Raw genomic sequence first — 13,806 nt, 5'->3', positions numbered from 1 at the left:
ATCTTGCTGCTGGCACTGGGAACAGGGCTCTTGAGGAGGAGGGGGAGGGGGAGGGGAGGGGGAAGCGGGGAGGGGGGGTAGTGGGGATCGCAGGCTGAAATGCAGTCACAGACAAGCCGGGATGGGAGAGTGGGAGGCACGTGCTTTATTGTCCAGTAATCCAGACGGCAGGTCAGGGCACGGGGCTCAGAAGGCCGCCTGTCGGGCCGGGTGCTGCTGGGCAAACCGCTGCATCCGATCCTCAAGCTCAGGCCGGAAGTGGCGGATCAGACCCTGGGACGGGGAGAGAGGCGGTTGTGTGACGCAGGGTCCCAAAGCCTCCCCATGCCCTGGGCTCTCAGGGCTACCAGACAGAGCCACCCAGCAGGGTGGGGAGTACCTGCACAGGCCAGGCGGCCCCGTCTCCCAGAGCACAAATCGTGTGGCCCTCTATCTGCTTGCTGATCTCCCACAGGGAGTCGATCTCCGCCGGCCGAGCGTCCCCCTTCACGAAGCGGGCCATCACCTTATTCATCCAGTCCACACCTGCAGCCACAGCAGCAAGGGGGCCTGATGTTCCCCAGCCAGGGGATGGGCGCAGGCCACGGGGGTGGCTGCTGAGAAGCCCCTGCGGGCAGCTCCAGCCTACCAATGCTCACCTTCTCGGCACGGGGTGCACTGGCCACAGCTCTCGTGCTTGTAGAACTCAATGAGGCGGGCGATGGCCTTCACGATGTCCGTCTGGGAGAAAAAGCAAGCGAACAGGTGGCTCGGTCTGTGCGGAGCCTGGGCTGTAGACCCCAGCAGCATCCCACCCCTGGGTGCTAGCTTCCTGGGCCAAGCACCGCCCAGTCTAGGGCATCCTGTGCAGCGGCCTGGTTCCCTTCTGCAGTACTGCACAGGTATCTCGGGCTGCAGGAAGTAGGAGTCAGAAGAGTCCCAGAGAGGGAGGCTGAAGCCAAGCTAGCAGGAGGACTGAGTGGGCGCGGCTGCCCTTTACCGAGCGGTCCATGACGATCACGGCGGCCGTGCCCAGGCCTGTCTGCGCTTGCACCAGCGCATCGAAGTCCATCAGCACTGTCTCACACACGGACTTGGGGATCAGGGGGGTAGACGAGCCACCGGGAATCACGGCAAGAAGGTTGTCCCAGCCACCTGTGACACCTCCTGAGGGCCCAAGTCAGTCCCCCCAACAAAGGGCGGTCAGAGCTGGGGCAGGCACAGCTGCCTCGTCCTGAGCCGGGACTCTCGTCAGCCCCCTCAGCCTGGCTCTTGTCCTGAGCCCCTGCATGGCAGCAGGACTCACCCGCGTGCTTCTCAATCAGCTCCTTGAGGGGCACAGACATCTCCTCCTCCACAGTGCAAGGGTGGTTGACGTGGCCGGAGATGTTGAATAGTTTGGTACCAGAGTTGCGTTCTCGGCCAAAGCCGGCAAACCAGGCGCCCCCACGACGGCAGATGGTAGGGGAAACAGCCACTGTCTCCACATTGGCCACGGTCGTGGGGCATCCAAACACCCCTTGGAGGAGATGAGGAACGGGGTTGGTGGCAGGGGCGGGGCGGGGCGGGCTCTTGCAGCAGGAGCTGTTCCAGGGCTGGATCTCGTGGGCAGAGCCCATCTCACTCACTAGTCACCCCACCCAGGCTGGACCCCGACTTCAGAGGCGCTCACGCATGCTCACCATCACATCCCTAGCTCCCAGAATGGGCACTGTGGAGGCAGAGCAGAGCCTGGATGCTAGTACTACCCTCCTCTCTGGCCCTGCACCCAGAAATCCCACAAAAACCACCCACAGGCAACAAGCCAGCCTCAGCCAAGACAAGGTTCAGGGTCCGTGAGGTCTTACCCACATCCGCAGGGAAGGGCGGCTTCAGGCGCGGCTTGCCCTGCTTGCCCTCGATGGACTCAATGAGCGCCGTCTCCTCTCCACAGATGTAGGCTCCAGCCCCGCGCACCACAAATACATCGAAATCGTAGCCAGAGCCGCAGGCGTTTTTGCCAATCAGGCCTGCCTCATAGGCTTCTCGGATGGCCACCTGAGGGACAAGATGTCAATTCCCCAGCCTAACCTAGAAGTGCGCCTCTAACTCCAGGGGCTTTGAACCCCTGAAGGCTTTCCAAGTTGAGGCACTGGTGATAAAGAAGGAGCCCAGAGAAGAAAGGCGTCAAGGCCTGGTCCTGCTCGGTCTGCATACAGGCATGGCCACCGCTGTGCCAGCTGAGCTCCAGAGACCAGCACTAACATCCCAGAACAGCGGGATAGGGAAGTAGGGGGAAGGGAGGAGTGCACATTTGAGGCTGCCCCTGCCCACCTGCAGATTGGAGGCTTCATTGTAGAATTCTCCACGGATGTAGATATAGGCAGCACGGGCACCCATGGCCCGGCCCCCCACCAGGCAGCCTTCCACCAGCTTGTGAGGGTCATGGCGCATGATCTCCCGGTCCTTGCAGGTGCCTGGCTCCCCCTCGTCAGCATTCACCACCAGATACTTGGGCCTGTGGGGCTCACAGGTCAGTCGGGTATGCTACACAATCCCACAAGGACTGAGTCTCTGTTCCTCCCAGGGAGGCCTCACCGATGTCTAGAGACACAGCTGATCCCTCTCTGACTTCCCACCATGTCCCCTGGAGCTATGCCTACTCAGCACCAATGAGAGAGCTCAGTGTCTACTCTCTCTGAATAGGAATAACCACCAGGACATTCTTTGTGCTGCTCAGTCCCAGTATCCCTCCTTGTGCTTTCCTTGAGGGACAAATTCTGCTCATGGTCACAACAAGCCTTCCTCAACCTCCAATCTCTGGGCCCAAGAGAGAAAGAGCAGCTAATTTTCACTATTTCCTTTCTGGGTGACAACCAAAGTATGGGTTAAAAGCTGAATTAATGTTATCTTTTTTTTTTTTTTTGGGGGGGGGGTGTCCGGTTGTGGGGCCTGAACTCTGGGCCTGGGCGCAGTCCCTCAGCTCTTCAGCTCAAGGCTAGCGCTCTACCACTTGAGCCACAGCACCACTTCTGGCTTTTTTCTTTTTGCTTATGTGGTGCTAAGGAATCGAACTCAGGGCCTCATGCATGCAAGGCAAGCGCTCTACCACTGAGCCACCTTCCCAGCCCCTTATTGTTATCTTTTTATTCCAAAATGATAGTATGTTCATGTGCAGAAAAGGGGTATATAGCCATAACAACCCTATAATTAGTATAAGGCAAAGTTGAGATTTGAACAGCCAAACCTACCGGAATCAAACTTTCCTATTGATTCTGCTATACCTTAAATCCCTGAGGAAGGTGAATGCCAGAGAAAACTAAAAATCCTATCTAGGGCTGGGAAGGTGGCTCAGTGGTAGAGCGCTTGCCTTGCATGCATGAGGCCCTGTTTCAATTCCTCAGGACCACATAAGCAGAAAAAAAAAAAAAAAGCTGGAAGTGGCGTTGTGGCTCAAGTGGTAGAGCGCTAGCCTTGAGCTGAAGAGCTGAGGGACAGCGCCCAGGCCCAGAGTTCAGGCCCATGACCAGACACCCCCCCCCAAAAAACAAAAAATCCCATCTACTCATAGTCTGGGTGTATTTTCTTTTCAGCACCCAATCCTGGGTGCTGTCTGAGTTTTTTTGTGCTCTACCACGTAAGCTATAGTTCCACTTCTGGCTCTTTTGTAGTTAACTGGAGGTAAGAGTCTCACACTTTTTTGCCCAGGTGGCTTTAATCATAACCCTCAGTTCTCAGCCTTCTGAGTAGCTAGGATTACAAGCATAAGCCACCAACAACCAGCTTTCTTATCTCATTCAAGTTAGAGTTTCTCAGGAAACAGCCTCAAGGGTCATATAAATCTCAGCCATCCCCAGACTCTCTTGCAAGCCTGTCTTGTCTCCCCTACTCACCTGCCATCTGAGGGCTTGTTCATGAAGCTCCACTTGAGGCCAGTGGGGAAGCCAGCACCTCCACGGCCCCGCAGGCCTGATGTTTTGATTTCGCCGAGGATCCAATCAGGCCCCTTCAGCAGGATCTCCTTGGTCTTGTACCAGTCACCTCGACTCTGGGCACCTTTCAGCCTAGACAGAGTGGGGAAAACAGTGAAGGAGAGGCCCTGCGAAGGGACCAGCAGGCTAAGGGCACTGCCTCACCTCCAGTCATGGCGGCCATACAGGTTGGTGAAGATCCGATCTTCATCCTTCAGTGAACCAAATGAGGTTTTCTTGGGCGCTGTCTGGGGAGACAAAGAGGTCAGGTGGCCCAGCCGAGGTTGTTCCAGAAGCTACAGATTCTTGTGTCCTCCTGTTTAGGAGGGGCTGGGCTGAAGAGAGGGCAGAAGCCTGAGCCTCAAATCCTTTGAATCACCATGATTACCATTTAGTTACCAACTTCAGTACTTCCTCTTTAGCAGGTACTGGCCTGAATATTTTACACCCCAAATCTCAATTCATCCCTATAACGATCCTGAGACAGATTATTTCCTCCATTTTACAAAGAAGGAAACTGAGTCTCTGAGCAAAACAAAACAATCAGACAGTTCAAAGCAACCAATGGAATCTGATCTGAGGTCTGTCAAAGACCAAAGCCCACACTAAAATCATAACAACGTCTGTATGAATGACCAGGGTACTGGTGGCTCACACCTATAATCCTAGCTACTCAGAAAGCTGAGAACTAGAGAGCTGAGGACTGCGATTCAAAGGCAGCAGCCCAGGAAGAAAAGTTCTTGAGACACCTGTCTCTAATTAACCAGCAGAAAGACAGAAGTGGAGGTGTGATTCAAGATAGAGAACCAGCTTTCAGCAATAAAGCCAAGCAAGGCTACAAAGCCCTGAATTCTAGCTACCATACTGGTAGACATGTGTGCATGCAAATGTGTGTGCACACATACACACACATAGAAATTGCATGATGGCATGCTATTTAATTGTCGGGCTCTCTTGCTGGACCAAAACTTTGCTAGGGCAGGGGATTTATAACTCTCCTAAAGAGGTAAAAATCTGTTTTATGTGGTCAGTGAAGTTTGAACTTGGGGTCTGGGCTCTGTGCCTGAGCTTTTTCACTCAAGGCTGGTGCTCTACCACTTGAGCCACAGTTCCACTTCCAGAATGGATAACTGGAAATGAGTCTCACAATTGGGCTGACTTCCAACAACAATCCTCAAACCTCAGCCTCCTGAAGAGGTAGGATTACAGAAGTGAGCTACCAGAATCCACCAAAATGTGTTTACTATGAAGCAGAAATGCCTTACTGGAGCTGAGACACATAGGAAATCTAGAGGGTTCATTAGGAATTTCACACGGCCTAGTAGAGCACCCTGCGTGGAGAAAACCTGACTTGCACTCTCAACCCTTTGAAGAGCAGAGCGCTGGGACGGGAGTTAGGAGTTGCACACCCCCCTCCATGTTGTCTACACATGCAGAATGAAGCAATGATCTCTCGCACCCTACAAGCCTGCAAGGGAGGAAAGAAGGACAGCCGAGGACGCTCCACAAATTTGCAAAACTTCCCGTAGACCAAGAGGCGGCTAAACAGAAAAGCCAGGGAGCCCGACTGGGGGGGTCAGCCTCCCACTGGAGCCGTCCCTTAACTTCAGCCGCGACGGAGCGGCAGCCTCCCGGCCTGCCTGGGGACAGAGCGAGGGCTCCGCACAAGGCACTGCGCCAGGGAGCTTCGCGAAAGGCGCGGCGGCAAGACCCGGCCCGCGGACGCCCCGCGCCCCAGCCAGCCGGGCCTCACCGTGTCGCTGTAGAAAACCACAGACACCCGCGCGGGGAGCGACCCGCCGAGCAGCCGCCGTGCCGTCAGCATCGCGGGGACCGGGCCCGTCACCTCCCGCTGTCACCTTCACAGCTCGGAGCTCAAGAACCGGCGCGACAGAGACTCTAGGCGGCGCACAGGAATAGCGTCACGCGGCCCGGCCCGGCAGTGCTCCCAGGCATCCCTGCGCTCCCGGGTCCCGCCCTCGGCCGTTGGGAGGTGGGGGAAGAGGGACCCGTGACAGAAGCCGGAAGCTACCTTTCTGGCGCAGGGGCTTCTGGGAATTGTAGTCCCAGCAGCCTTGACCCGGCCTCCTCCAGCTGGGTGTAATCATTTTCTAACTGTCTGAGCCTTGGTGGTTCCTTAGCCAGCGGCTCCGTTTTCTCGCGTCCTGCTGCGGTCCTCACCTTCCAAACTGCTACTAAACAAGACTCGTGGTATCCTTCTGCAGGGCCCTGGCATGGTCCACTTCCTACAGGTTCTGCATTTTGGGTGCATCTGGTATATACACAGTCGTGGGGGCGCGGGCTGGGCCACGGGTCCAGCTGCTGTCCGCTTCGGTGCCCTGCCTCCGGGCGCCCGTGGGCCCAGGGAAAGACAGCGGCAGAGACAAGCTGGGGCTCTTGGAGTTGGTTCCCAGAGAGGGTGAGTCTGGAGGCCTGGTTGTGGGGAGGCCCAGACCAGAGAAGGTCAAAGGGCGGCACACCCTCCCGCCCGCGTTGCGGGAGGGGGAGGGGGGCTCTAGTCCAGGCAGCAGGGGCCCAGCACGGCGATCTCCTGCTCCGAATATAGCCATGACTCTATTGTCCTCGGAATCAGGCCCTGGATTGGCACTGAAGGCACCACCAGCCCTCTTCCGGGTCAGGCTGTGATCCCCCTCCTGCCCTAAGACCCTTCCTGGCCTAAGAACCTTTAGGGTGTTTGTTGGACCTTGTCTTGGTCCCACTGTAGGTGTCCCTTTGGCTTTTCTTCAGCTTAGTCTTTCAGTCCTGATGCTAAGAACCATCTCCTCTGTTCTCCTGGGTTAATCATCCTTCATCCTTTCTCTCTAGAGATCTGGTTTGTTTGCTTGGCTATGAAAATTTTGAGGTAGCCCAGGCTGGCCTGCACCTCAAGTGGCTCCTCTCCTCAGACTTCCCAACCCTGGGATCCCAGGAAGAGCTGGACTGGATTCCAGGCCTATCCTCCTTCCCTCCCTCCCTTTTTCCCTTCCTTCCTGTCTTCCTCCTTTTTATTCCCTCCTTTCCTCCTTCCTGGAGTGCTGTGCACACAGCAAACCCACAGCACAGCTAGCATGGCTGTGACAGTCACTGGATGTGATATTCTCAAGAAAGACACCAAGAGCATCCTCAGCCCCCTCTCCCGAGCAGAGGAAGCGATTGTCCAGGCAGATCTGGGGATTACACAGCTAATCCGAGGCTCAGACCTGAGCCCGTGGGTCACTCCCTTTATGTTGAAAGAAGGGGGTCAGGATGGAACCAGGAAGTGAATGTCCTCCTTTTCTCTCTGTAACTGGGTCAAGGGAGAAACAGCCTGGGCTGCTGGAGACAGTAGATGCTGGGCAAGGATAGTGGGTAATGGAGGGTGAGCAGCAAGATCTCTTGCTCCTTCAGAGCCAGGCTTGGTGCTCAGCATTTGTCATGTATTATCTCCTTAATCCTCCCATAACCTGGGGCGTAGGAGGGATGAGCCCCTGTTTTCAGAAACAGCCAGACTGCAGTCTGAAGTCTTGTAGGACAGATCTCCCACTCAGTCCCCACCCACCTGCCACACCTGCTTCGGCTGCCCAAGTAACAAAGGGTGTCCACTGCACTGCCACCGACTAGGCACTCTTCTGCAGTGTCCCAGGCTCCAGCTTTTGCCTGTCCTATCTTGTGTCACTATCCAAGGATCCACCTCTCTTGCCAAGCCTCTGAGCCAGAAGCCAGGAAGCCAATGAGGACACCTCCCAGGCATAGATCTATTGGACACTGGCTCTGCCTGGTAGCCATGACCTGTGACCCTTCCCTCGATCACCTGAAATTTGCCAAGCCTCCCTAGGGCTCTCATCCAGTTCCTTCTTTGTAACTATGGAAGGAGGGGAAGTGTTGTCATCTCAGACCCATCTTGCCCCTCCCTGTTGCCTCCGAATGCAACCCAAGGCCTCTTGGGCCAACATTTAAAGCTTCCCAGCCTCAACTTCCACTGCTCTGCCCACACCGCTGGGAGGCAGCAGGGATCTGCTGGGCCCTTCATCCTGCTGTTCTTCCGAGGCCTGTGGGTTATTTCCTCCCATGTCCTACCCTGGGAGGCTTTCTTCAACCTTCCAGACCAGCTTGAGCAACTACTGTTGTAAGCTTATTCGCCCCTACTTTGGGTTGCCAGCCTTCTCCCTGGGTCATCTGCAAGCCAGGCCTGGCCACAGTTGTCTATTCCCACTGGCCCCAGCTGCATTAGCAATGCAGTCTAGATACCCACAGGCCCGGTCACAGGTGGTTTCTAGTGTTTAGTTGCAAGATGCCACTTACAGAATGTATTGTCTCTGTTATAGGATGTTTTCCATGGCTACATGCCAGCTATAAAATGTATTGTCTCTGCTACAGGATGTGTTCCCTGGCTGCAGGCCAGCTATAAAATGTTCTGCCCTAGCTGTCTGATATCTCCAATGTCCAGCTATGACTACAAAGATTTCCTGCCCTTCTGCCTTCAGACTCCTGACACTATGTCTACCTCTACAGCTCTGAGAGCAGTTTGCTACTCTCTATACCACAAGAGATAGCCTGTCAGCTTCCAGCTGACATTAAACGCTCCTTTCTTCTATGTGACTGCGTGTCCAAGTGGTTTTCTGGGTTGGGGCTTACAATGGTCACAGTCTAGGGTGACTAGAGCATCATCAGACCTCACTCTTCTCTCATTCTAGCCCAGAACCCAAGGAGATGCTTACACACACACACACACACACACACACACACACACCCCTCACACACACACACACACACACACACACACACACACACACACCCCTCACACGTCCCTCCCTCCCCCTTTCTGGGCTTCTGCTGCGCCCTTCCTAAGTCCAGGCTCTGCTGTGTGAGCAAGTGAGCGATGCTGGAAGCCAGTAAGTGGGTTACATGGCAATAGATGCCTGGACCGCTAACCAGGCTCAGTGGGCAGGAAGGAGAGCACAACTCAGCCTCCTGATTGTCAGGAGCTCGTGACTGAAGTGGGGCCCACTGGGCCAGCATTCCCATGGGACATGTGTGTTTGTGTTCCTGGACCACCCCAATCTCTCCTTCAGCCCCCAGCAACTCTAAAGTCTGTCTTCCATTCTCGCCTCTTCCAAGGTCACTAGCTGACCTTAGCCCCATCTCTTTCCTGGCAAGGTGAGCAATGAGGAATGCCTCTCTTCTGCCCTCAGCTTTCCTGCTCTGGGGGCCTTTGTATCCGGCTGTTCATTGCTCAGGAGCCAGCCTGCAGATCCCTGTGTCAGCAAGCTCTTGAGCTTTAGCCCTCTGGGCCTGGTCACAGGCCCTGCAGGTGAATCCAAGGTGGGGCAGACATGGACAAAGCCTGAGCCGTGCGTTTTCCCAGGGCCTGAGGACATGTTCAGGCGGCGTCTGCCAATATCCCCCCCCCCCGCCCCCCCCCAGCCTGGGGTTTTGTCTTCACGTCCCAATGCGAGACTCAGGCCGTGTCTTTGTGGGCACCCGGTGATCAGGTGTCCAGTCTTCCCCCAGTGTCCACAGATGAGCCAGGGGTTGCTCCTCCCTGTGGGTGATGTCTCTGCCCTTGATCAAGCTGAAAGCATGAGGGAAAGGCATCCAGTAGTGTGGCTGGGGTCCTGTGTCCCCCAGGAAATGAGATAGGTATATGCAAATGGCCAACGGCCAGACTAAATGTGAAAGAACTCAGGCCTGCAAGCTCCAGCCTGGAGCCCAGGACACCAGCCTCTGATCCACAACAGCCACTCATCCTTGTAGGGTGGGTGAAGGAAGTAAAACAATATAATATTTAGCATCAAACTCTACGTGGGCTGGCTTTCAACTTTGATCCTCGGATCTCAGCCTCCTGAGTAGCTAGGATTATGGGCCTGAGCCATCACTCCCTGAACTCGAAGGCCTCCCTTTGGCAGTGTCTACTGTGGCCACAGGCCCATTCTCCCCAGCTTTTGGGCCATGCTTTCGGCTACTCTATGCTGAACAGCTCCTCAAGCTGTTCAGGCATTCACTCCAAGTTAGATGCCTTAGCCAAGTGTACTTTGACCCCAAAGCTGGGTCTCTAGGTGTCAGTCCAGCTGCAGGCATTCCCAGCTCCCCAGCCTAATGTACCTGGGCAGAAGGTCTCAGCCAGGACACAAATGTCCTCTCCTTGATTTCATCCTATTATGATGAATTCTCTTAGAAATAGAAGGAGAGGAGTTGGCATCTGGATGGGCTCCCGTAACGGTCTCTCTTCAGGCTGATTATCAGGTACTGGCTTGGGCAACGTTCTACTTCAGAAGTGTCTCTGTCCCTCCAGACGATACCAGCTCCCATGTTCCCCTTCCTCAGGTTCCCCTCCAGCCTAGATCTGCTCACACCCTATGCCTCCCACGGCAGTGGATGCCCAGCTCTCAGTTACCAGGCTGCTTTCTCTCTTTGCCTCTCTCTATCCTTTAGCAGACTGGATGGTGGGAGGAGCATTGGAGAGTTCCCAGGATTATCTATTGTGATAGTAAATTTCATGTGTTAACTTGGCTGAGCTATGGGATGCCCAGATAGCTGGTTAAATATTATTCCTGGGATTAGCAGTGAGGACTAACATTTGAGATGGTAGCACGGATGGGCCTTTCCAGGGTGGTGAACAATCCATTGAGGGCCTGAATAGAACAAAAAGGTGGAGGTTGGGTTCACCCTGGCTGTCTGCTCTGGAGTATTGCTGCCTATCATCGGTGCCCCTGAGCTCCAGGCCTTCAGCCCAGCCTGGCATCTGCAACATCCACTGAGGCACTAGGTTTCAAGCTCCACCCCCGGCCTTCCTGAGTCTCTAGCTGGCAGATAGCACAGTGTGAGACTCCTTAGCTTCCATACTGCCATGAGCCCACATGCTATTCTAAGTCTGAGTGTGTGTATTATGTGATTTTTTTCCTAGTCCTGGGGCTTGAACTCAGGCCCTGGGCACTGTCCCTGAACTTCTTTTGTTCTAGGCTAGACTCTACCACTTGAGCTTGAGCGCCCCTTCCGGCTTTTTCTGTGTATGTGGTGCTGAGGAATCGAACCTACGGCTTCATGCGTGCTAGGCAAGCACTCTACTATTAAGTCACATTCTTAACTGTATTATGTGATTGTAAAGGGATTAAGAATACACCACCCCTAAATAGGCCACCCTGGCACATTGCCTATTTGTGTGAGGGTATGTGTGTGTGTGTGTATTTGCCTGTCCTGGGGCTTTAACTCAGAACCTGGGCACTGTCTCTGAGCTTCTTTTACTCAGGGCTAGTGCTCTACCACTTGAGCCACAATGCCACTTCCAGCATTTTCTGTTTATGTGGAATCAAACCTGGGGCTTCATGGATGCTAGGCAAGCATTTTACTACTAAGCCACATTCTCAGCCACATTTGATTTTAAGACACTGGAAAGATAGCTGGTATTTGCAGGGGCGGGGGGGGACATCACTCTTTTTTCCTTTTTTTTTTTTGCTTTTTGGGTTTGTGTTTTTACTGGGGATTGAATCCAGGACCTTGCACGTGCTATGTAAGCAATCTACCACTTAACCCATACCCTGAATCCTTTTGTTTTTAATTTATATTTGAGATGAGGTCTCACTGACTTTGTCCAGGTGATTCTCCTGCTTTTGCTTCTAGAGAAGCTAGGATTACAGGCATATGCTACCATACAGCAACTATGACAATTTAATTCTCAACCCCAACCAAAAATAAGACCAAATCTTCAATGAAGTAAAGGTGAATTTTTGCCTCCTTTAGTTTCTGGTGACAAGCAGGGATTCCCTGGCTGGGGACAGTTTCATCTTGTGGCTAAAAGATCCTGAGCCGTCGAACAAAAACCAGCAGAGGCGCCCCAGGCCAGATTTACAGCACATCCGGCTGCCAGAGCTCTGGCTCCAGGGACCAGTCAAAGAACATTAAGATTCTCTCCCGTCTCCTTCCCTTTCTAAATTCAGATTGGTGGAGCCCATGTAGAAGAGCTAGCTGGCTCTTTGGAGCTCTGCTGGATTGGGTCACGAGGACTCACAGAGGCCCCTTGTTTTCCTTCTTGTCTGTCTTCCATGTCACTGGCCATGCAGGGAATCATGGGGGAGGAACCAGCACAGAGCTGAGTGTAACCGGAAACGGCACAGACAGGGGCGGCCCCGTTCCTCACCTGGTCTTCCTCTGCATACACAAGCTTTGCTTAGGCTCTCAATCAAATCAGTCGAGGTGACTTTTCTTTTTGTTGTTGTTATTGGTCTTGTTCCCCATCCTGAGACCTTAGCTTTGTGATCATCAAGAATATTCTGTCTGGTCTCTGCCAGCTGGGGTGCCCAGCATCAGACAAGCCAGTCGGCCTGTCAGCAGAACGGGCCAGGCGCAAAAGGAGAAGCAGTACATTCTCTGTCCAACTGTGACAACCCTCCAGGGAGTTTATCCTGGTAAGAGGGGCCAGAGGGGCCTGTCTCATCGTCCTAGAGCTGGCAAGCCCTCAGTCTGGATGTCCAACCTGGTGCAGAGAATTGGCTCTGAGGGTAGAGGCACCTCGAGTTTTCTGAGAGACCTGAGACACTGTCACACAATCGCCATTCTTCCCACCTGCAGCGGTGAAGTCTTCGTGTGTGTGTGTGTGTGTGTGTGTGTGTGTGTGTGTGTGTGTCTACATCCTGGGGCTTGAAGTAAGAGCATGGACACTGCTGTCCCTCAGCTTTTCACTCAAGGCCAGCACTCTAGCACTTCAAAAACACCTCCACTTCCAGCTTTTTGGTGTTTAATTGGAAATAAAGAGTCTCATGAACTTTCCTGCCCAGGCTGGCTTCTTTGGTACCATTTCCAGTTTCCCTGGACATATTAGGCTTTATAACGCTTGTCCAGTAGGAATACAAAGCAAGAGCCACCCCAGGCCAGGGCCTCGACTCACATGATTTTTGTCTTTGTCTTTTTTTTTTTTTGGTAGCAATTCTCCCTGCTGTGCCAGCCCCCTTACAAGTTCGTGAGATACAGCAGTGTTGTACAAAATAGCAGATAATCTAAGAACATCTCCCCATGATCTTGGTCATTGTGACATGGAGAACCCAGCTGCTGCTAGTGGTGGACAGGCTAGCCCCACTGGTCCCTGCAGGGCAGCAGGGCAGCTGTGGACACAGCCTGGAAGCTCCCAGGTACAACCCAGCCTGAGGGCTACATTGTAGCAGCTCAGCAGGTACAGTGAAACATAGTAACTGGCTATGCCATAGTTTCAAGTGAAACCTTCCCCTCCCCCCCCCAAGTACTGGAGCCAGAACCCAGGAACTTTAACATGCAACTTGAATGCTCTACCGATGAGCCACACCCCCAATCTCACATGAGATTTATTTATTATGGAATGTGGTGGTACCAGGGTTTGAATTCAGGGCCGCCCCCTTGCTAGACAGGTACTCTACCACTGGAGCCATGCTTCCAGCCATCTTTTGCATGAGTTATTTTGATATAGGGTCAGACTTTTTTTGCCCATGTGTATATCTGGACTGCGATTTTCCTATTTTATGCTTCTATTATATGCTTTCCTCTTTAGCTGAGGTGATAGGTGCATGCCCAGGTTCTTCCTTTGAGATGGAGTCTCATGAACGTGCCCGCTGGGTTGGCCTCACACTGGAAGCCTCTTGATTTCAGCCTCTTAACTAGCAGAGATTTCATGTCTGAGACACTGGCTGGCTGGCTAACAACTACATGAGTTGGGGAAATTAAGGTGCCATCTCAAAATATGCTGGCTTTTGGCTGTTTGGGGTTAAGGCACTTGAAAACAACAGGTGTGAGAGGACCCCCAGTCTTTCTTCTTAGCCAGGCACTGTGGGTCACGCCTGTAATCCTAGCTACTCAGGAGGCTGAGATCTGAGGATTGAAGTTCAAAGTCAGGACAGGCACGAAAGTCCATGAGACTCTTATCTCCAATAAATGA

The 13,806-nt window shown here is 53.6% G+C and overlaps 1 protein-coding gene across 1 annotated transcript; it reads right to left on the bottom strand.

Moving 5' to 3' along the window:
* Positions 1-122: 122 nt before the first annotated feature.
* On the bottom strand, positions 123-5,855 carry Ndufv1 (NADH:ubiquinone oxidoreductase core subunit V1). The gene is made up of 10 exons (XM_042676137.1): positions 5,683-5,855; positions 4,095-4,177; positions 3,852-4,022; positions 2,293-2,476; positions 1,827-2,016; positions 1,286-1,498; positions 980-1,146; positions 639-720; positions 380-525; positions 123-273 (listed from the first exon to the last, which is right to left on the bottom strand). Exons 1-10 carry the CDS (start codon positions 5,752-5,754, stop codon positions 187-189), a joined length of 1,395 nt encoding a protein of 464 aa, XP_042532071.1. The 5' UTR covers positions 5,755-5,855; the 3' UTR covers positions 123-186.
* Positions 5,856-13,806: the final 7,951 nt, after the last annotated feature.

This window comes from Dipodomys spectabilis, unplaced genomic scaffold (assembly GCF_019054845.1).
Source record: "Dipodomys spectabilis isolate Male_0828 unplaced genomic scaffold, ASM1905484v1 ptg000030l, whole genome shotgun sequence".
In the NCBI taxonomy this organism is placed as follows: Eukaryota; Metazoa; Chordata; class Mammalia; order Rodentia; family Heteromyidae; genus Dipodomys; species Dipodomys spectabilis.
Note: the sequence above shows the minus strand (reverse complement) of the source record. Positions and strands in the feature narration are given on the sequence as shown.

Excerpts from the sequence above, each read along its gene's own strand:
- Ndufv1 (XM_042676137.1), bottom strand. The coding sequence starts at position 5,754 with ATGCTGACGGCACGGCGGCTGCTCGGCGGGTCGCTCCCCGCGCGGGTG. Across the intron at positions 1,499-1,826 it reads GCCCTTCCCTGCGGATGTGG|GGGTGTTTGGATGCCCCACG; the intron begins GTAAGACCTCAC and ends ATCTCCTCCAAG. Across the intron at positions 721-979 it reads TGATCGTCATGGACCGCTCG|ACGGACATCGTGAAGGCCAT; the intron begins GTAAAGGGCAGC and ends TTTTTCTCCCAG.